This window comes from Chlamydotis macqueenii, chromosome 1 (genome assembly GCF_036417535.1).
Source record: "Chlamydotis macqueenii isolate bChlMac1 chromosome 1, bChlMac1.mat, whole genome shotgun sequence".
NCBI lineage: Eukaryota > Metazoa > Chordata > Aves > Otidiformes > Otididae > Chlamydotis > Chlamydotis macqueenii.
The window spans coordinates 100,879,969-100,903,231 of record NC_141556.1 but is presented as its reverse complement, the minus strand read 5'-3'; the positions used below and the strand labels follow the sequence as shown (position 1 = coordinate 100,903,231).

The 23,263-nt window shown below is 38.9% G+C and overlaps 1 protein-coding gene across 2 annotated transcripts in view; it reads right to left on the bottom strand.

Moving 5' to 3' along the window:
- EPHA6 (EPH receptor A6) overlaps positions 1-23,263 on the bottom strand; it is a 535,028-nt gene that overhangs the window by 61,791 nt on the left and 449,974 nt on the right. For both annotated transcript variants that reach the window (XM_086763129.1, XM_086763139.1), the window contains one exon: positions 5,029-5,090. In XM_086763129.1, the coding sequence (XP_086619255.1) occupies positions 5,029-5,090 (62 nt within the window). The remainder of the gene's footprint in view (positions 1-5,028; positions 5,091-23,263) is intronic.

The following is a 23,263-nucleotide window of genomic DNA, read 5'->3' as shown; positions in this document are numbered from 1 at the left end:
AGTATTTTAACTTCTAACGTGAAAGGAATTATATCAGTCAGAAGTTTTTAGGTAGGAAGAGGAGCATTACCATTGCAAACAGTAACAATACAGGAAAGTAAGACAACCACCCTGTGATTACCCTAGGTAGGTGAATCCCTTCCTCTTACAGCTCAGAGATTCACAAACCTGGGCAAGACTGGAGCGCCTTTCAAACCTAAACATCTGTCACTTCAGGGTACAGTTAAGGAAAAATGATGCAAACGCTGAGGAGCTCTCTTTCCCACATTGATCCCTGAAGAGTGCACATTCCCTTCCTAATAAAGAAGGGTGAGCAAATACAATGCAGTGGATACAGCTGATAAGACTATTTTAGTTTAAGGCCTGCTACAGAACCTGCTGCAATACCATGAGTTCTCTTCTCATCTGATTAATATTGCCATGTTCCTTGTTTTTTGCCTCACTGCGCTATTAGTTAGCACACCGTGGACACCGAGCAGGAGTAAAACACTGGCAGTAGTCTGGTAGTCTGCAGCTGCAAAAAAATATTGAAAGAAGTTGAAAGACTCTGGTGATAGTTTTTTTTTAATTCACTTTATATGATTCTAGGCACTCAACCACAAACATCCCCATCAACTTCTGACCGTGTTTTCTGTAGCTTAAATCTATGCCCATATCAAATGGTGTTTGAGGAGGGTGAGCGCAGAGCACAGCCAGCAGATGTTCTCCAGGTAGCATTCTGTGCAACTGAACCCCAGAAGCACAAGAACACAGAGAACCCCCAAACACACAAGCCACCTAGCCTCCTAATCACCCCGTTCTTGTCTATGTGATGCTAAATCCAATTACTTTAGCCAAGAATGACCCTTTAGATGGAGCTGTGAAAACAGTAGATGAGATTTAACTCTTAATAGCTCAGTAAGTCTGTGAGGCATTTACTTAGAGAGTGGGCTGAGCCAGGGAGGGTGTATCAGGGTGAAAGGACCAACCTCGGGGCAAAGGACTTTTATAGGAATTATTGCAATCATCTAACAGGCAAGACTGAAGGAAATGTTGTGGTGTCCAGCACAAACAGCTAAGGAGTGAAACTGGGATTCAAATCTGGGTTATATTACTGTATCACCCTCCAAACCGCTGCATGCGGTTCGGTGCAATGTGGCACTTATCTCTGTTTTCCCTCACAAAATGGGATTGCAGTTATGTCACGTATGAAGGCTGCAAGATCACCAAGCAGTGATTCAATACCCACATGGTTTACTTACTTAGCCATGGCCATGCTTGGAGAACAGGCATCTCAAACCTGCAGGCAATGGCAAACGGCTTGTTGAAAAGGTTTTGCGTTTTTTAGTTTTTTTTTTTTCCTATTATGCAACTCCCTTGGTTGTCTTTCTTGATGTATCATCTTCTATACTCTGTATCAACAAGTCTGAGCAAACACATCTGACTGCAACTATCCTATCTAATTACTGAGTACATCTTTCTATCAATACAGATAGCTTCCCTTTCAACTCTTCATGAGTTTATTGTTTTCCTCATATGTTTGCAGATTAAGTGATTGCTAAGATCTCTATTACACAGACAGGTGACTGGAATGTAAAGACAATATGTGTCCCATCTAAACCCTGTATGTGAAGTTGGTAAAAGGAAATTCTACCTGGATCTCCTCGATTCCCAAGCTGAAGTATTACTCACTTTCTTTTCAAGCACAGATTAGTCCTATCTGGCACCTGCTTGAGTAATACTGAAAGAAGACCCTCTAGCCCTGAGGAAACACTAAGGTGGAAGCTCACATCATTTTTCAGAGAAATTTCTCCAAATGTTACTAGAAATGAAGTCACATATGTATCTTGTTTCTGGTCAAATGAGCATTTATTTGACAGCTAATTTCACATGTACTTTTGTGGATGATTGACTTACATGCATCAATCTTCCACGAGAGAAAAAAAAGAAAATTGAGTTTTATCTTATGGAAATGAGTTTTATATAATTGCAAAAATAATGCAAGATTTCTGAGGAAAATTTAGCGTCAAGTGTCTCCAGCAATTTAGGATGTCTGGTAGTGCACAATCACTGTAATTAATTACCATCATCTTACAGAATTGGTTCTAATTAGCTGATGCTTTTCCACTAAGAATATATCTGAAGCATTTTCATATTGCAAGTGTATGCCAATTTTTTTCCTGAAAATCTCAAAGTTAGCACCCAGCATACGGGATATTTTGTAGGGTGGGGAAGAAATAATCAAGCTGAGCTTGCTGTTTAGTTCATACAAATAGCAGAAAGTAAGGCATTGTTTTGGGGATTTGACACATCACTACAACCAAAATACATTACTAAATAAAATGAAGAATGAGTGTAAGCTGCTGGCCTGGAGTTCAGAGGAACTGATTTAATTTCTACTCTCTGCTGTGCACTTTGTGCACAATTCTGTGCAGATCACTTAACATCACTGTGATTTATTTCCCTATCTGTAAAGCAAGGAAGTAAAGGCTATTATGACTTTAGGATTTAGGGGTCAAGGGGAGTTTTACTTGGAGTTTATAATTCCTCACACAACTTGTACTGGCATGAAAGCTAAGATCCCGCTAAGGCTGTGAGAAGCCTGATGGCAAATGTCTTCTATCAGGAGTCTTTCTTCTGGCATACCCTCACATGGTTCATCACATAGATTCACTTTGAAATTCTAAGACTGACCCACTCTTCCAGGCTTTTGGAGAAGCACAGGTTGGACAGATGTGCTGATTAATTTTTGCAGATTGCAATGTGGGGGGAAATATTTTTTTTATGGTGAGAGAGAGACTTTTTTCCCTTTTCTGTAAAAACACTTTGTACTGTAACAAGCGATTATTTTAAATAATAAGAAAGATAGACTATCTTAAAAGCCCTTCCAAATCTCTCCACATAAGAATCGCTATATTCACTGAACACCTTTCATTAGGATTGGTAAAGATAAACCCTCTCTGCTTCTTTGTGTCTTCACAAAAGCTTTTAAAGGTGTAGACTTATATCTGCAGGAAACAACTATTATTAATGAAGCAGCTGGATTTCTTTTTAAAAGGTTACTTTGCAGCCATTTGCTCCGCTAATTATTAACAGAAATGCTGATGATATATCTACAGTGCTTTGGGATGCTGAATATTATCTAAAGTCCCTTTAAAAAAACATTTTAGAAGAATAAACCATATCTGAATTGTGAATTGAAACTGTAAAATAATATACATGGAAACCAGCTGCAGAAATTATTAGCTCACATTTCCCCCCAGCCGATTTGCCTACAAATGTATCTGATGCAATGTGAGAAGTATTGCTTCACAATAACATGATAATTTTGCTTATGTCAGTTTCTATGAAAGTATCCTAATAAGTAGTAGCTAGTCTTATAAATAAATGCATGTGAAGAATAATTGGAATACAGATATACTAGAGCATTTCAGAAAAAAAAGGTAATTCTGTCTCATGAATTATTTCAGTATTTAGCTTTATTCTCTTCTATGAAATTCTGTACACACACACATGCACGGAGCAGAGTTTCAGGCCCAAGCAAGTCTTCCTGGGGCACTGCTGAAAAATTACAGATTGGGAAGCCCCAGGCACTCAAATCAGTGGCAGTCTGTCTGCTGCAGATGGACAGAGATGAGCCAGAAAGGCAAGGGGGTGATTTTTAAAACCTACCCAGTTTCTAAGAACTTGATGATATCAAACTCTCCAGAAAAATAACTTGATTTGAGAGATCAGTAAATTCTCATAAGAAATTGTGGTGCTGGTGTATTTCTGACAACATAGGAGATATCTGTCATGTGTCTTGACAAAGGAAAATAAAAAAATATTTGGGAGAGCTGGTGAAGAGGACAACAAGAAATGTTAGAGAAAAAATACTATGGAATAATCAAAAGCAAAAAGAAGGGAGAAACAACGTCTAGAAATATCTAAGATAATATCTCTGATGTTTCAGGGTAGTATCCTTTGTTCCAGAAGCTCTTCTCTTGTGGCTACCTCCTTTCTCAACCTGCAGTAAAACAAGTACCCTCTGTATGACTTTCTCCCCCTCTCTCTGATTTAAGTCCTCTTTCTAAAGTGTTGTCTGTTTTTTCTGTCCTGCTTATTCACTATTTCCTCTTCGCAATTCCTTCTTCCTGCTACCAAAGCATCTTTGAATCACCATAATCTAGATTTTTTGTGTAAAAATTTTCTCAGCTCCTTGTTGAACACCTCTCCTTTGCACTTGGGATACCCTTTCAAGAAAATTCACAAACCCACAGTCCCCCTACTCCCTGCCCTGACCTTGCCTACAACCCCAGCTTTACCGTTCTGCAAGATGGCAATGCCAAGGCAGCAGGCTGGTAAGGGCTGACATGAAGACAAATTTGAAATACTCGACAATCAAATTATTATGCCAGTGGGAGCATTTCCAGGGATTCTGTTAACAAAGAGACTATTTTAGGATAAGTTTAGCTTAGGGGTAGGTCATCCTTTTCTTCTCTAAGAAAAATTAAAAACAATTGTGCCAACATATTATTCATGCTCTCTGTAGCCCTTCTTTAATGTTTATCAGTGACCTTTGAGACTTAAGTAATGCCAGGACATTTCACCCATGAACTGTTTTCTAATTCAATTTGTTAAATGCAAGTAACCATAAATAATTATAAATCAATTACTAAGCCTATTCTACACTTCACCAACCCAAAAAATAATAACAAATTATTTTTGAAAGTGATTGAGAAAAATGAACCACTTTCATAAGGATAGGCATTTGTGCTTCGATTTATCTTTTCCTTCACAAAAACACTGTTTGAAATACATTTTGCTAAATATGGGAACGACTTTTGTAGAAGAAATAAATTATATTCTTAAGTCTAAATCTTCTTTTTTTTTTTCCAGCCATGCTCTAATGTATCACTGTACCTCAGAGAAGTACCCTAGGGAAAATGCTTCTATTCTTCACTAAAAGTCCATGAATAACATTATACAGAAATTAATTTATGATAAATGATTTAAAATCTTAACCTAGAATGTGTCTTATTCAAATGTCATCAGAAAATGGCACCTCACCCGCAGAAAGGAGTCAAGGGATCCATTCTCCATGTATTCAACTACAATCATTACTGGTCTGCCTGCAAAACAGCAAAGAAACACGTCAGGATTACAGACATATTATGGGGCTTTTATAATTCCAGCTGTTATGCACAGATTATTCACAGTAGTTAAATATGCTACATATTTTCAAAATCCTCATTTGTATCACAGACACAATTCCCTGTGTTCTTCTCTAAGAATTATTTTCTTTTCTTTTTTTTCATACTGGATTAGCTGAATGTGCATCATTCACACTGGTGTATTCTGCCCTTAAAAAGGATCAAAGAAGAGCCTGCTGTTTCCAAATAGCAACAACTGCTGTGTAACATTTTTTAATATATTTGAGTTATGGCAAGAGAAGAAAAATATTCATAAGCCATGTCCAAGAAATTACAAACTCAGTGCCATGATTTTCCTCTCAAAGAAATATATCTCAATGATTTAGAGGCATACAGATAGAGAGATAGAAGGGGATGTCACAAGAAAAGCTCTCCCAGATTGGGTGTGTGTATTGGGTGTGTATAGTCCAGAAAAACTCTAAATTCATATGTTTGTGCATACATAACATATACACAATGTTACTCAAATAAAAATTTTGCTCAAGTAGCACAGCTTTCCTGTATGGTTCCAGGGTGAGATCATATCCAAATTGAAGCAGAATATCATGTTATATTTGTTTCTTAAAAGAATATCCAAATCTGAAGATAAACTTTTAAAATGGATACTTATCTAAATACCATTTCACTGTTGATACTCAGGAATAAACTTCCACTCTAGAACTGCTTGACAGGAGAGGCTCAAATAGCATGATAATCAGGCTACGCAGCAAGAAGTTTTTTAGAATTGTTAATACTACAAAGAAGCCATTCTAATTTATGCAAAACTAATGTAATGAGTAAGTATGTTAGTGAGATCGAGAAGGAGATTAATAGTCTTAAAATGAAAACCTTTCCTTTCCCTGAGAATACCTGTCTCTTTTGGGGTTTGTGGGAAACCATGGGAATGCCAAGTAGTGACATCACAAGGCCGGCCATTTCATTTTCCTGATACAACACTAGCTGTTCCAATATTTTTCAAATCCAAAGGAAGCCTCTTTCATGACTTTTTTTTTTGGCTCTGCCTCTCAAATTGTATTTGTGTTTTATTTGGATGAGGGGATGAGAAACAGACACAGTGTTCAGGGTGAGAAAGCATAGAAGGACATTTGTGATCATTTCAGCACAACTGTCTATTTCTATAGGTGCTAACTTTCTGTTCAGTTGGGTTAATAGTGGAAGTGTTTATTCAGCTGTCCACAATACACAATAAGCCACAGCCAGGTATTTCCCCTGAGCTGTTATGGATGACCTTGAATTTAAAAAATTGAATGAGCCGTTTCTCTGTTTGTCCCAGCATGTTGACTTGGAGTTCCAGGTAGCCCAGTGATGTTCATTCATGTAGCTTAGTTTAGTCCTTCTGGAGTTCTTCACAATATTCTATCATTCGGAGAGAGTGAATATTCTGAATGAACCTGATCTAGTTGGAGATGTCCCTGCTCCTTGCAGGGGAGTTGGACTAGATGACCTTTAAAGGTCCCTTCCAACCCAAACCATTCTATGATTCTATGATTTTTTGAATAAAATTTGGGGTTATTTCTGTATTTACTGTCATGTTTAGGTCCTCAATGAATAAAACAGTGCCTCATAATATTGGCACAGTAGTACATTTTTTTTTTCTGTGTGAAAATTCTCAGATGCCTTAATAGTCTTTTTGGATAGCCTTTCTGAAGTGTGAAGAATTACCAGCTTCTTTTTTTTTTAATTGAATGTTTGGTCTCAGCTGCAGATGTGCATCTGCCACCAAATCAATTTATATTCATCTGCATCCATTGGTTATACCCTAGTTTTTGCATTATAAGCTTAAATGATACATCACTTTCAAGCTCTTAGAGATAATAGCATTTTAAAAATTAATGTTTTCTTTACTTCACCTTGCTAATGATTAGTTGTATAGCCTAGTCTCTTAAGTTTCAAGCACATAAATGACCTAGATTCCCTTACCTTTACCGTTTCCTTTTTGTCAAGGGTTGACATCTCCATCTGAAAGGAATATTCTATAATCTAGAGAAGTAAACAAATGGCAGCCTGATGCTAGAGAATCTTACTATATGCAGAACTATCTTACACAAGTAGTAATTTCTAAATTGTTGCAGACAGCAGCATCCTGCAATAAATAGGGATGTTAAGCTGGCTTTCAGATGGTATATTTCTTCAGGAATAAACTGCCCAGATTTTTTTTTTTTTTTTTGGTAAATCAACAACTAAAATATCTTTATGGAAGATTTGTATTTAAAGGGAATGATAAACAGTGCTATTGAGCTTTGAAACAGTGCCCCTAGTTTCCTGTTAGTAATCCTTTAGTGCCCTACACTTTCTGGAAGCTATTTTGTAAGGTTCAATAGATGTTCCTAGGCTCTCGTTACATCTTTTATGCTCCTTAGATTCATATCCTTCAACACAAATTATTTTCACACTTACTAACACTAACTTCTCAAATAATCTTATTTTAGTGTGCCAGCGTTTGATAAAAGCCATCCTATTTTGGCTGCAAGTTTAATGTATCACTGAAGACATTTATGTATTCCAGGCTGGAGTGTGACAAGCAATACAGTAAGACTTTAGTCAGCATAGTATTTGGTTTTGGAGTATCTGTAGATCAAAAATGTTTCAGCTATTGTTTCAGCTGATTGAAGATATACTAAAAAACTCTGCTGCACAGCAGATTTCAGTGCATACATTTATCATCAAAGCAGTAACACATAGCTGCTACTCCCAGCAAACAATTATTTTTCCAATAATTTTATAGGTTTGCAAAATTTGTACAAGAAACTCTAAACTTTTTTATAAAGGTAAGTACATCAAGTGTCAGGAAATGGAAGGTAGGACACATCTTGATTTTAAATGTATAGTAGGAAATACAGGTTCAGAAAATCAAGCGCCCCTCTCCATCTAGTCTGTATAGTATAGCCAGCCAAGCTGTGTTTGGTTACCAATACACAATGTTGTATTTCTTCCGTAGCTCAGTACCCTCTAGAGGCACTGAAGTGATTCCACCGTGTGTTCGCGTTGCATGAACAGACTGCAGTTCACAAATGACTGAAGGAATGGAACTAGTAATTGGCTCTGGAGAAGCTGGCTGAGACATGAGGATGAGCAGCTGACTCTGGCATATCCAAAGGAAGAATCTAACATTGGGCATCTCAGTCCAGAGATCGAGTCATCAGTCCCAAGGGCAAGCAGTGGGAGAGAATGGACCGTCCCCTGTGAAGAACACAGATGCTGATGTGAATAGCTGTTGCACTCCATCAGCTCCAGATCTGGGAAGCAAACTCGGAAAGCACAGCTCTACTTCTGATAGCTCACATGTCAAAGATCACAGTCTGGGATGCCTAACTTCCAAAGGGTCAGAGGATGGCAGCCAAACCAGGGCTTGTACAGACCAAAGTTCTTAGTAAGACAAAAGGCTATTAGCTGATGTTAGTTTCCTTTTTAGCTTCAAAGAGGAAATATTATCCTTTATAGTGTGGTACAGTGAGTCTAGAAAAGAACAAGGTCTGTGCTGAACCCTGCACAAACACAGAATACTGCTTTTGCTTTAAAGAGGACTACAAAATTGACTTTGAAAAATAATACTTAGAGGTTTTTAAACTAGTGTAATGTTTGCCTCTAGACAAACAAAAAAAAAAAAAAGAAGACTATTACTTAGATTATGAAAATTCATGTTGCTCTCATGGTACTAAGAAAGATGAATTGTTCATCCTGAAAACAACGCCAGGAATGAAAAAAGGAGGAGGGGCAGAGAAGACTTTGAGAGATATGCAATCTTTGATTATTTTGTCATGGGGTAGGCTAATGCAATTCTGGAAGGCATTGACTTATTTTCCTATATTTATGATTGCTTACACATATGAAACATGGATATCTTTACTTGAAGAAACAAGTTTAAGGATAAACAGCAGTGGGAGGCGATACAGATGGGAGTCGGGAAAGCACTCAAGGCTCAGAAGGACGGCACAGACTGCCATACAGAGACAGTAGTGCCAACACTCTGTGCGCCTGCTACATGAGCACCTGTGAGAGCTCACACGTAGCGCCAGGGAACTCTGTACAGGCACGAGAGCAAGCATCAAAACGCACTTCTGTGATCGATGACAAGTTCCCTCTGCGGTGTGGGAGCACCTCACCAGATAACCGGACACTCAAACTCTAGTTTAAAGACTTGACCAATTCAGGTGAGTGTTTTCACGTGCATACAGTCATAGACACTGGAGAAGTATTTGAAGAAGAACCAGATTAATTTTACAGTCAAGATCCACATAGGAGAAGGCATAGAAAAAGGACACTGAAAAAGATGTCAGCTTTGGCTGAGGACTTGGAATAAAAGACAGAGGTCAAGAGCATGTAAAAGATAAAAACTTCAGATACTGCTGGAGGAGAGGACATAACTTCATGTTTGAATTGGGGGCGGACAAAATATAAAAAGATCTGAAGACTGACTCAGTGATCAAATCAGCCAAACAAATTATTCTTGCAGCAAAAGTGCTGGAATAGAAAGTACGGCAAGAAAACAGACTTTTAAAGTAGAAGAATTTTATAAGTAGTGTTCTGAGGCAATAGGTTTTAAACCCAAATATGGATTTTAAACACTACGTATGTAATATTTAGCATTTGCAAATGTGTAACAAATGTATTGTTTTACCACATACTTAAGATAACAATACAAAATTGTATTTATACACGAGGTATATTGATACCATAGCCCCATTCACTGTTTTCATAATTGCTGTGAAACTATAAATACTCCCACTCTTCCCCAACACCAGACACATGTCTGGGACACTAGCTAAAGCAGCTCCCCCTCCTTGCACAATGCACATAGAGTAACACTGGCTCTGGCAGATCCATTTTCGACTGCCAGCATCTCAGAAAGACATGCAGGAGCAGTATCAGTGCTTTGCATGATCCAGGTAAAGGACATGAATTTCATTACTCAGAACTTAGATGAACCTGTAGAAGGTGCAGGGATTATTCATTGTTTTGATGCAAATACTATCTTGTGACAAGTGGCTGACTGGTTTTGACAAGGTGGATTTATTTTCCCTTACAAAGTTTTCTCCCATCCAGCTGTACTGTAATGCCATTCAAATAAAAACAGAATAAATGACAAATATTCTGTACTGATGTAATGCCTCCTAAAAATATCTTACAATTTTGTATTTCCTATTGATCAATCTACTTGACATTTTCTTTAATAAGCAGAAATGCAAAAAAGAAAACAAAGCTGTACATTGCAGAACAATGTACAATACCAATTGTACTTAAACCTCACATAGCATATATTTTTCGTTCTCTTTCTAATTTTTTTTTTCAGAACACAAGGTTCTGATAGTGTGTAATTTAACTGAGTTGTAGAGTGATGAATAAGAAGGAGAATTTGAAGTGTCATATCAATGACAAAATATTCAACTTGTCATCTCCTGTTGTCATTTTAAGTAACGCAGCAAAGCTCACTTTAATGAATTTTTAATGTAAGATTAATCCTCCAAAAAGAATACAGTTAGCACATGCTCATTTATACAGTCTTTACTTATAATGAAATCTTTAATACCCATCATGGGAATAGACCTGTTAACACAAACAGAGGATATTTAGTCTTCCACTTAAAGCAGCAAAGGCTTTGAGTCTGCTCCCTAGTTCATTTAAGAAAATATTGCTCCGTCATTTCCTGAGGTCAGCATTCCTGTGTCCAGGTCACTTCTCAAAAGCCACCTCTGTGTCAGGCATTTTTTTACTCCAAAGCCATGTTCTGCTTTTGGTTTCCCACTCACTTACCTCCTGGTAAAGCTAAAGAGATAAGACTAAGAGAGTAAAATGTGCAGGCACTCCCTTAGGTAGGACTGGGCCTTTCAGCACTCCAATAGTGTGCAAAGCACTCTCAGTAAACCTCTGTGTCCCTCACTGAAATGCTCAGGGCTTGGAAGGCGTTCCTAGATCTCACACTAGCTCTGTTCCTTACATATTGCTTCAAATAGGAGAAACGCTTGCTGTGGCACTGCAGCTTCTTCACTCCTGCTACTAATAATAATGCAGTTGTATGCATCAGAGGAGATCTAATTTCAGTAAATAATGAAAAAAAAATATTTTTCCATAACACAAAAGCAATGGAGGAAAAAAAAGAAAGACAGAAAACTAATTATTATGCAAAAAGCAATTGGAAAAAATCCTGCTTGGTTTTGCAATGTTAGCCCAAATCAATATACATTACGCCAATGGGAATTTTGCTGCAAGCCGTCCCATTGGCATTACTGACTTACATTAGAAAAGGTCTCAGACTAAGACCTGTGTTCCAAGAAGCCTCAAAAAATAGAAGTTGTGGTTCCAATCCCCTTATTGAGACTTCAGAAGTCAGAGTTTGCAAACCGGATAGCACTAACATACACACATCCTGCTGTTATAGGAAATTACATAGATATAGCCTACTTATCTTGCTGTTAGTGCTCTGTTTTCCTGTATTTATATAACACTTTCCATTAGTTAAGTTAGTTTAGTCAAGGGTTGATATCTTTGCAAAATGAATTAATAAGAATACAAAATCAATGAATAAGCTAAATGACTGTCTATTATTTAGCAAACTAGGGCTATATAGCTGTCACTACTAGCAGAAGAAGATTTACTGTATCAGCACGATCTGAAAATATTGTTCTCTGAGCTGTTTTTCTGCAATTTTATATTCAATACTTCTACACTCACTACCTGGTAACCCACTGGCAAGAATTTATGCCTGTTGGTATGATTTGGAAGCCAGGAAAAGTCTGTATGTATACTTCTAAAATACCTTCTCAAATCCTCTGGCAACAATAAGCACTGCAAACAGTTATCTTGTTTTTCATATGACAAAGAGAGAACGTGCTTTGGACATCAGAAGTTTTAGCAGTCTCCAGCATGCTGCTTCTGCCACCACCAATCCACATCAGTCTTTGAGCGTGCCTATAGAAGTTATTCTGGAAGATTTTGAGAAAAGAAAAGTGGAACTGTAACAAGAAAGCAGTTGCACCTTTTACATTATTTGTTTTCTTCTTTTTTTTTTTTTCCATAAAAGCAGCAAACTGAGGGCAATAGAGGGTAAAAGCAGAAAAAATAGTTTTCTGCCACTAGTTGGAGGTTGGGTAAGTGAGGGAGAAATAGTGGCTAAAATTATACCATAGAAATACAGTAACTGGCCCAAATGTTGGGGTGGTTTTTTTTTTTTTTTTTGCATTTATACTTTCCAGCCATATAGCTTTTAAAAATCCACATTTCTTCAACTTTCCATGAGCTGGGTTGGTTATCTGTATTACCTTTTTCTACATATTTATTGGAATTACAAATACAATATGGGTGAAAAAAGTTTTGTTTTATTCCTGCTGCTTATGTTTACATGAATATTATAAGCAGAAATAAAAAAGAAACACTTTCATCATTAGGGTGAGATGGCTTATTATAATTCAGATGTACACATGGAGGGGAACGAGAGCTGATGCATTTGCAGACCAGCTCTGAAAGCTGCTGCATGAACTATTCTAAGTACATCTAATGCATCTGTTCTGCTTTTGTTTAGTGACGGGGGCCTAAGGTGGTAGCTTCTGTAGGAAACTGCTAGAAGTCGCTCCCCTTTGTTTAGTGGACTCGGCCGGGCCTAGGGCGGACCCGCTGCTGGCCAAGGCCGAGCCAATTGGTAGCATAACGTTCCGTGATAACACCTCTGCGATAATGTATTTAAGAAGGGGAAAACAGAAAAAAAAAAAAAGAGAGAAGATGTGAAGCAGCTGAGCGGGGGCATTGAGGGGGAGGTGCGAGCCTTGTGGGCCTTGCAGGCCTCACCCTCTGGCCTCCCGCTGGGCAGCCGACTGGGCCCAACTTGGCCCAGCCTGGCTGCAAGAAATGGAGAGGAGATGAGAAGTGAGTAAGTGAGTAAAAAGGTTCCTGAGAGGCATCTGCCAGCCTATTGTGAGGAACGGCTGCAGACACCAAGTTCAGTGGAAAAGGAGGGGGAGGAGTAATGCGGGTCCTTGTAGAGATTCCCCTGCAGCCTGTGGTGACGACCATGGTGGAACAGGTTGTGCCCCTGCAGCCCATGGAGGTCCACGGAGGGGCAGAGATCCACCTGCAGCCTGTGGAGGGCCCACTGGGGCAGCTGTTCTGGAGGGACTGCGCCCGTGGAAGAGATGACCCACGCTGGAGCAGTTTCACGAAGGACTGTGGCCCATGGGAGGGACCCCACGCTGGAGCAGGGGAAGAATGCGAGGAGTTCTTCCTCCGACAATGAAGTAGCAGCATAAAACATCGCGTCATGAACTGACCGCAACCCCTATTCCCTCTTCCGCCCTGTGCCGCTCGGGAGGGGAAGGTCATAGAGATAATGTTAAGCCCGGAAAGAGAGAGGGGTGGGGGGGAGGTTATCTTGTTCCCTGTCTCATTCTCCTGCTAGTTTTAGAAATAAATGAATAGTTTTCCCCAAGTTGAGCCTGTTTTGCCCGTGACGGTAACTTTAAGGATTTCTCCCTGTCCTTATCTCAAACCTCGAGCTGTTTTTCCTTATATCATCTCCCCCTATTCTCTCGGAGGGTGGGGGAAGCGAGAGAGAGACTGCGTAGTCTGGTCCCTATCAGGGCTGAACTACGACAGCATCTCATTTGAAAGCCTTACACTATTTTTAAAATACTAATCTATAAATGGATGAATCCATGCTATGTATGGTGAAAAGAGAAGACGAGGCAAAGTGATTTGGCCAAGGTATCACAAAACCCAAGTCCTCAGTCTGCAACAAAAAGCTATGGGAATCACTGTATCTCCAGAAAGTATGCAAAAAGAAGCTCTGCATTGTCTTCAAGTTCCCCTGATCCTGACAGGGCAGTGGGCCAGCCTGGGCCCTTGCAATAAACTGAGGTACCTTAAAAAATAATCTGAATTATGGCAATTGTCCAAGAACTTCCACAGATCATTACAACAGCTGATGTTTGCGTCAAAGTCTTGGTCATGTACTCTGGAACCATTCCATTATCTCCACGTCTTATGAGGACCACCTTACACTGACTTGAAGGTTTCAAGAGATGACAAAATGAAAAGTCAGAACAATGAACAGAGCTCAAGGATTACGTTTTTGACCATCCTATCTCAAATACTAGGTTATATCATCCGATTTTAAATGAAGAAATCCCGGCAATAAAGGCAGTCGTTATGAGTGTGTAAGGAGGAGGGAGAATGTAGACTAGTTTCTTCGCAAGAATAGGTAATTTGTTAATGACCAGCCGCAAAAAATTTGACCACTCAGTTCTAATTCAATTATGTTCTGAGTGGAGAAAAAAAATAATTAATAGAACTGGTTATGGAATAAGATTTATATTGCTTGAAATTTGACTTAGAACCCTAACAATTTCAGCACTTTCACTTTAGCACTGAAGCAAAGAACAAGAAAAAAAAATTCTGTAACAAATTATAGATTCTGTTCAGATTCAGTTTAAGAGAGATACTTTTTCCCAGTTAGGTTAACCAAAACAATTCACCTCTCTTTTAAAACAACTGAATTTCAGCATATTTCACTTAATCTAATGACATTTTACCCTTAAGTTACTCTTAACATTTTCAATGTTCATATCCATCTACATCCTCTTGTGGAAAGAGCAAGGGATGTTCTTTGGTTCAGAATTGGTCCATAGAGTCTGACTGTATCAAGGATCACTTGCCCTGTTGACTCCAGAGTACGTAAAGGAATTTAAACAAAATTAAACCTGTGTATCATGCACTTCATCAATATTCAGCATGCCATGATACATAACAGGTACTTATGTAACATAAGAAAAAAAGGTTATTTAATCTTTATTGTGAATTTACCCATTATCATGGGTGTGTTGTATTTAGAAGCTGTAAGCTACAACAGAAATTTGAAAATGAGCAAAACAGAAAATCACATACATAAGGTTACAGTAAAACATGTTTCTGTGCTTTCATAAGTAAAATGACACGGTTAAGGTATTATTTTAGTCCTATTCTCAAATGTCAGGGCATTTTTTAATTACTAATTACTATGTCTGATTGTGATCTTTATAGGATTCTCACATCTTGTACTTTAGAATATCCTTTATCTATTTTTCCATTTACTCTTTGAGCACACATTTTGCTATTTCCCTTTGGGCCACATAAACTTTAAACTGAGCTATGCAAAGCTGATGAGCCACCACCTCCTCCTTCATTGTTTATCAGTATCTTGCTGCTTTCTACACATGAGAAAGGCATCACTTCTCATTTCAAGAAGCAGAAACCACATATCAATACTCCTAAAGTTTCTGAAATCCACAAAGGAAGCTTTGGTTCTAAGATGGTAGTTGTTAAATCCAAAATTAAGAAAACAAAACGTCATGAGTCAGGGCTCCAACAAATAAATGATGCACTGGACCTAACACTGTGACATTTTTTTTGATCTCATGGGTTTTTTTTCTCATTTCTTTTTGAGATTTTCTACCTTCAGGACATGAAGGCACACATTCTCAAGCCTCTCCCTTCAACTCTGATTTTCATAATGAACAAAAGCCAGGAGTTGCAATGAAGATGGGTCAAGTAGCAGACTTTAGATGCAGAAGTTTTTAGACAAACATATATACCTTGAAGAAATAAGAAAAATATGGAAACCCATTGACACCTGAAAAGGAAAACCAAAAGCATTAATCTACCATAACTTAACTGCTGTAACTGCGGAGACATCTCCATAGCTAGCAATATCTAGATTTTTTTTTTTTTTGTGAGAAAGAAAAAGGCATTTCAAGGGAAGTAGACAACTTTTTATAACTATGCGTCACAAACAGGTCATATGAGTCAGTCCAGAACTGTCTAGTCTTCACCAACTGTATAAGGCACCTAAACAGGCTTGATAAATGCCAGTGTGTAAAATCCAGAGTTAGGCAAAAAATTTCCCATACACAGTATGTGGGCCTGGGAATGGTGCTTCAGCAAGTTGAATTTGGTCAAGGTACGCTGGCTTCCTACCTAAAACAGACCAAAAAATCCCTAAGCATTATTCAAGTTAACTATTTGCTCAGTCTCCCACCTCACAAAAAGTCAAACAATTCTGAATCTGCTTTCACACCCAATGCTTTATTGCTAGGCTAAAAAGGGAGTTCAGATTTTTTTTTCTTTCATCTTGAAACAAAGAATAACTGTGTATAGCTTATTTAAAAATACATTTCTGTGTGTATCCATTAGGCTCTCCTCCAGCCCTCCTCTTCCTATCTTTCTGCTTCTGTTAGTAACGAACAGCAGCTTGCTTCAATTCACGTACTTGTTACAATAAATTATGACATTTTCTGTAGCCAGATTTTTTAAAATAGGCAATAGTAGTTTATATTATGTAAAAATGACCACATATGCAAATAAGCTGTTCTGAACTTCTAGGGCTGAAATGTTTGTAATTGTTTACAACAACCATCTAAGCATGAAATAGGCTATTCAGCAAGGGCAGAGAATGAAGACCTCCTTTTATCACATCCTACACTCAGAGCTCAGTCCCAGTTCCACAGTTCAAGCTAAACCCTACTGGACCAGGACAAAAAAAAAGTTTCTCTCATTATTCATGTTACTTACTGCTCATCCATATTTTGGTTCTGAAGTACTTCCTGCCTGCCTAATGGAAAAGTCCATATACATTTGAACTTCTATCCTCAGAAAACACATGCCATTATATATTAGTTATAGAATTTACAGGCCCAACATGCCAGTGAAATAGCACTGAGGCTTCAAAGAATAAACTGGAAGAGACACTTGGCTCAGATATCGTAGAAAATGCATATGCAATAAAAGAATCAATTTGTTAGTCACAGAGAAAGGATTAGCAATTTTCATTTAATAAAAGATCCAGCAGTTTAGGTGCTGGAATCCAGAGTAGGAAACAATGCATTAACTGGGAAAAAAATAGAAGTAACTTTTCTCATTATTGGAGTACCATAATTACAGTTGAGGTTCACTATGAAGAATTGCTCCTTGATAGTTCTTGTTGAGTAATTTTGTTCAATAAGAGTCTGTCAATACAATTTGCTTTCAATTGTCAGTTTATTCAATCTCAAGAATAATGGGCTCACTCAGGTGCACTTGGAAATGGAAATAAAATATTAATTTTGAGGAAAATAAAACTGATAATTATCTGGTTTAGTATTCTACAGTTATGTCTGAGTTTTTTGAGAAGCTCTCTGTAATAAATGTGTATATGACAATGTATGTTAGACAAGCAGTCATACACAACCAGGCAGTAAAACACTGAAAAGGGGATATCCTCTGTATAACATACTTTATGTGGAGGAGAAGTCCTGTCATTACCTAGTCCAAGAGAGCAGTGAGCAAACTGTCCTGTATCACTTCTAAGTTTCTGGAAAGTAAATGCATGCTCATTTCTTGCATATAATATATTTTTGGAGGTTCACAGGGATGGATTGTTTTATCAAGCCTAATTTCTTTGCTTCCATTTTCTTAAAATGTAGAAGAGACGGTGTCGTGGTTTTGTTAGTGAGGGGGGGCCTAAGGTGGTAGCTTCTGTAGGAAACTGCTAGAAGTCGCTCCCCTTTGTTCAGGGGACTTGGCCAGGCCTAGGGCGGACCCACTGCTGGCCAAGGCCGAGCCGATTGGTAGCAGAATGTCTCGTGATAACGCCTCTGCGATAACGTATTTAAGAATGGGAAAACAGAAAAAAAAAAAGAGAGAAGAGAAGATGTGAAGAAGCTGAGCGGGGGCAGAGGCGCAGAGGGGGAGGCGCAGGCCTCATGGGCCTTGCAGGCCTCACCCTCTGGCCTCTCGCCAGGCAGCTGACTGGGCCCAACTCGGTCCAGCCTGGCTGCAAGAAGTGGAGAGGAGATGAGATATGATATGAATAAGATGTAAAAAAGATCCTGAGAGACATCTACCCGCCTGTTGTGAGGAACGGCTGCAGACGCCAAGGTCAGTGAAGAAGGAGGGGGAGGAGTAATGCGGCTCCTGGCCAAGGTTCCCCTGCAGCCTGTGGTGACGACCATGGTGGAACAGGTTGTCCCCCTGCAGCCCATGGAGGTCCACGGAGGAGCAGAGATCCACTTGGAGCCCGTGAAGGACCCCGTACCGGGGGAGGTGGATGCCTGAAGGCAGCTGTGGCCTGTGGAGGGCCCGCTGGGACAGCTGTTCTAGAGGGACTGCACCCGTGGAAGAGATGACCCACGCCGGAGCAGTTCCACGAAGGACTGTGGCGTAGGGGTGGGACCCCACACTGGAGCAGGGGAGGAATGCGAGGAGTTCTTCCCCCAACCATGAAGCAGCGGTGTGAAACAACATGTGATGAACTGACCACAAACCCCATTCCCTCTTCCCCCCTGTGCCGCTCAGGAGGGGAAGGTAGTAGAGATAATGTTACGCTCGGGAAGAGGGAGGGGTGGGGGGAGGTTATCTTGTTCTCTGTCTCATTATCCTGCTGTTTGTAGTAATAAATGAATAGTTTTCCCCAAGTCGAGTCTGTTTTGCCCGTGACGGTAACTTCAAGGATCTCTCCCTGTCCTTATCTCAGACCTCGAGCCATTTTTCTTATATTTTCTCTCCCTGTTCTCTCGGAGTGTGGGGGGAGTGAGAGATAGACTGCGTAGTCTGGTCCTGATCGGGGCTGAACTACGACAGATGGATAATTAACCCTTGTAAAATAAGTGTTAGGAAATAACTGATGCTTATGCTTCATTAAAAAATTCACATCAAGACACTTTCACAGAAGCTTCAGAGAGGTGCTCCGTGAATGAAATAGGGGGCAATGATCCAGCTGCTGACTATGTGGGGAGATCAGAGGATTCACGAGCAAATCGCAGCACTGATGTTCATAGATAGGTGTGTATGGAAAGAATAATGTTCATGGTTTTTTCCCCTCTCCTGCTAATGTGGTTTAAATGCTGAATAGTATGAAGAGAGTCTGGTAAGTTTGCTTAACAGGAACTTTTCCATCATTTCTCATAGCCATCTGTAGTTGTTCTTATCAACAGAAAAACTCAGGAAAGGAGATCAGCTTGAAAGAAACAGTAGGAAAAGCATTTGCTTTCCCTCACTTCCTTTCCAACTCAACAAGCTTAACAATCTGTCTGACACTCTTTAAAGACAGCAGCACACCATAATTTTTCTCTATCTGTAACTTCTGCCAGGCAATATAGGTAGGCAGTTACATAACAAACCCTTTACACGTGACTGAAATCATAGAATCATAGAATAGTTTGGGTTGGAAGGGACCTTCAAAGGTCATCTAGTCCAACCCTGTGCAAGAAGCAGGGACATCCCTGACTAGATCAGGTTGCTCAGAGCCTCATCCAACCTGGCCTTGAACGTTTCCAGGGATGGGGCCTCCACCACCTCTCTGGGCAACCTGTTCCAGCGTTCTACAACTTGCATTGTAAAAAAAATGTTTCCTAATATCTAATCTAAATCTACCTCCCTCTATTTTGAAACCATTACTCCTTGTCCTATCACAACAGGCCCTACTGAACAGTATCTCTCCATTCTTCTTGTAGGCCCCCTTGAGGCGCTAGAAGACTGCTATAAGGTCTCCCCGGAGCCTCCTCTTCTCCAGCCTGAACAGCCCCAACTCTCTCAGCCTGTCAGAGCTGCCAATACACAACAAGAGTACTAAGCTAAGAATTTCCCCAAAATGAAGCAAACAACACTGTACTTAGTTTGGAAGAGCTGGAATTTGAAGAAACAGATGCAGCACTGGCAATTTAGTTCTTTGATTTTTCACAACATATGTATCTATGTGTATGTTTGTGTGTGTAACTATGAAGGAGGGAATAAGCTTCCACAGCTCATGCCACTGTAACTATGGTGAGTGTAAACCACTAAGTGGTTTAAGAATTCAATTTAATACATGCAAGGATATCACTTGATAAAAAGTACTTATTGCTTATGTGAATCCATCTGTCATTATAGACTTTCATCAACTAAGTAATGTGAATTTGTACTGCTAACAGGTGGGATAACTAGAAACTAAGTAAGTAATTTGTCACGTAAATGATAGCTAAATAAAATTGAAGCTATTGTCTGAAAATGGGCTTGTTTTTGCAAAAACCTAGAACAGATATTTGGAGGCCTGCTAAAAGCTTTGCTTCTAGTGAAATGACTGTATAGCAGTGACAGACTTTTGATGTAACTTTCAAATATAAGCACTATTGCATTAGCATAATTATGTCTAGACTTAAAAAACACCTACATTTGAGACAATCCATTTATGCAGAAAGATGTTACGCCCCATGCCAGCAGCATAAATTCATCTTTAAGTTGGTTAAATGAGGATACCTTTTATATAAGCGAACCTCTGCACAGTGCAAAAGCAGACACCAAATGACACAAAACTCATCATCAGCTGTCAGTGCAATGGAAAAGAAATCCACTCCCCCCAACTATTGAGTGAAAAGCAGAAAGGGAAAAAAGGAAATCAACAGCTACATTGCCCTGCTAAGCTGTTTTCCAGATACTTATTTCTAGCAGGCTTTCCAGTTTAGTACTGCATTTCACTTAAAACATCTATGGGGAATTTTGTAGAAAAAATATGTAGAAGCATTTTCTCTTTAGTAAGGAATAATTTTTCTGACTATTTTGAAGTAAATCTACCACTTAGCTTGAGTTAAAGGTTTTGGTAAATAGAACTATCTTGTTATCTTTGTTCCCAATGACCCTAACAGCAGAATAATGCAGGCATTTCAAGCCTTCCAGGTAGTTAGATTCACTGAAATCTTACATATAAGGTATATGTGAAGCAATTAGGTTATAATTCAAAAAAGTTATTAAACGTTAAGTACTTCCATTAGGCTTATGAAAGTTACTGTCCAATATAAGCCAAACATCTCAGATAATGGAGGTGGGGTCACTGTGCTATCAAAGGCAGCAATTGAGCATGCTTCCCTCCAGAACCGTTACACAAACAGCAATCTTCTCATGTTTAATGAGAGAGACTAATTCTTGGAGACAGCATCAAGAAATGGGCAGTTGATTTTGCCTGCCTATTGCTGTTCTGGCAGCCAGAGGCTGCCATGACAACACAGATATCAATGCTTAAATACTTTCTTGGAGCACTGCTGCCTTGGGTTTGCTTGTTCCTTGGTAAAGCAATAGTCAGAAAAAAGGTCAGGTGTTTAGTGCAGTGTTTTTCGATACAAAGGAACAAAGGGTACGTCCCTTCTCTGTTTGTACTGAAGTGATCAAGGATTCAAGGATAAACTTGTATTTTCCACTGAATCATGCACAGTAAAAGATTCAGTTCTGTGTCTCTCACATCAGTACTCCTTTCAACAGATTCTTTTTTTTTTGTGGTAAAAAATGTTGTAAATGTGTGGGATTTTTGCTCATGTGTACAGCAAAGTTGGTTTTAGCAATTTAGAAAGTTATGATGAAATGGAAATGGCACCCTCTGGTCACCTCTGTAACAGAGAAATGCAATTCAGAATGAACATTGTACTTAATATAAATACAAATATGACAAAGTAAAAAAGGAAGAGTTAAATAGCAGCACTACAGATAAGATTGTTAGAGTACATTTGTTAACAGCAATTTCTTACTTCTGCTGCAGCATTTCAGGCCACCTGGACCCCACATCCTTCTCAAAGGAACACATCTCATCCATTTGATTTATTACAGTTCTTCACTGGCTTTCAACTACCTGACAATCCTCACTTTCCAGAATATGGGCAGTCCCTCCCTTTCTGTAAGGTTGCTGCTTGGTTCATTTTTCTTGTTGTTGTTGACATGACCAACAATAACATTTACTTCCATTACTTGCACATCATGTAGCTGCATTTCCACTTTTTCCCTGTTTTGAATATTTCATCAGGTTGAGTCACAATTCTTAGTAGAAGACATTTCATAGCAAGAAATTATGAACCAGTTTTACTAAACAAACCACATTTAAGAGTGATGATTTAAGTAAAAAAATGTGATAAAAAGCTTTACAAGCAGTTAGAAAACAACAGTCCTGAGGACCTTATAAAATAAACTTGTAGGTAAGTATGTAGGTAAGAAGCCAGTTCACAAGTGCAGTTAAGCCATTTGTAATCTAATAGAATCGGTGATATGCTATACATAATACTATGTTCAAAACAGAGACTTTTATGGGGCCTGGAGTATTTCCTCTTCCACAGTTGTTTGGTTACAGATGCCAATCTCATTGTGATGCTGACTGACAAAATAGCCTAAGGGTCATTAAACACTCTGAGATAGCCCATGGAGAAAAAAATATGGAAAGTATTTTACAAACTGTTGACAAAAGACACCCAAACAGTCATGAGAAAAGACATTAAAGTTGCTGAGAAGCTTCTACTCAAAGAAAGAAAGCAAACAAAGAAATAATAAGTATTTAAAAATAAAGTAAGAATAATCTTGTATTTATGAGGCCTATGATTATTACATCAGATAAAATGGGGGATAGAGAAACAGAACAGTTTCCTTTGTATAGCAAATCAATAGCATTATGTAATTTTAAAATTTGCTCCCTACTTTGGCCATAAGAGATGTTTCCTCTTTAAGAAAAACTGTAAGTAACATTACACATAAGATATCCTGAAAGGATAAAAGTGTGACATTAGCCCATATACAGATTAATTTTACATAGAAATATATAGTTTGGAAAGGAACAGAACTGAATTTTGATTCAGTTTTAACTATACTTAAGATACGTGTATTTATTCTTCATTTATTAGCTTTGGTGGAGGATGGTGTTCAACGGCTGCAGAAGAGAATGGATAACACATACAACCTTTCTGGGAAAGGATGCCTCTAACCTGTCCTCCTTTCCTGGTTCAGCCCAGTATCTGATAGTAGCCCATTCACCTGGCATGGTGTAGGCATTCTTAGCCTCCACTCAACCTTACGCCAACCCTCTGGGGTCCCTCGTGCCATCATACAGCTATGCCTCTGCTGAGGAGCTCGCCAGAGGCAGTGCAGAATACTGTGCTGGCAACACAGGCAACGGGGTTTCCTCACTCATTTAAAGAGAATTATAGCAGTTCAAATTGTGAAAAAAGTTATTAAAAAAAGTTAAGGCAGTTTTCATGAGATACAAGTTGCAACTACGGAAGCGCACAAAGGATTCAAACACTGTATCAGTACATAATTAAATTTTGCCTTTCCAAATTTGTTTTGTTTCCATGTTTTAGCGAGGGAAT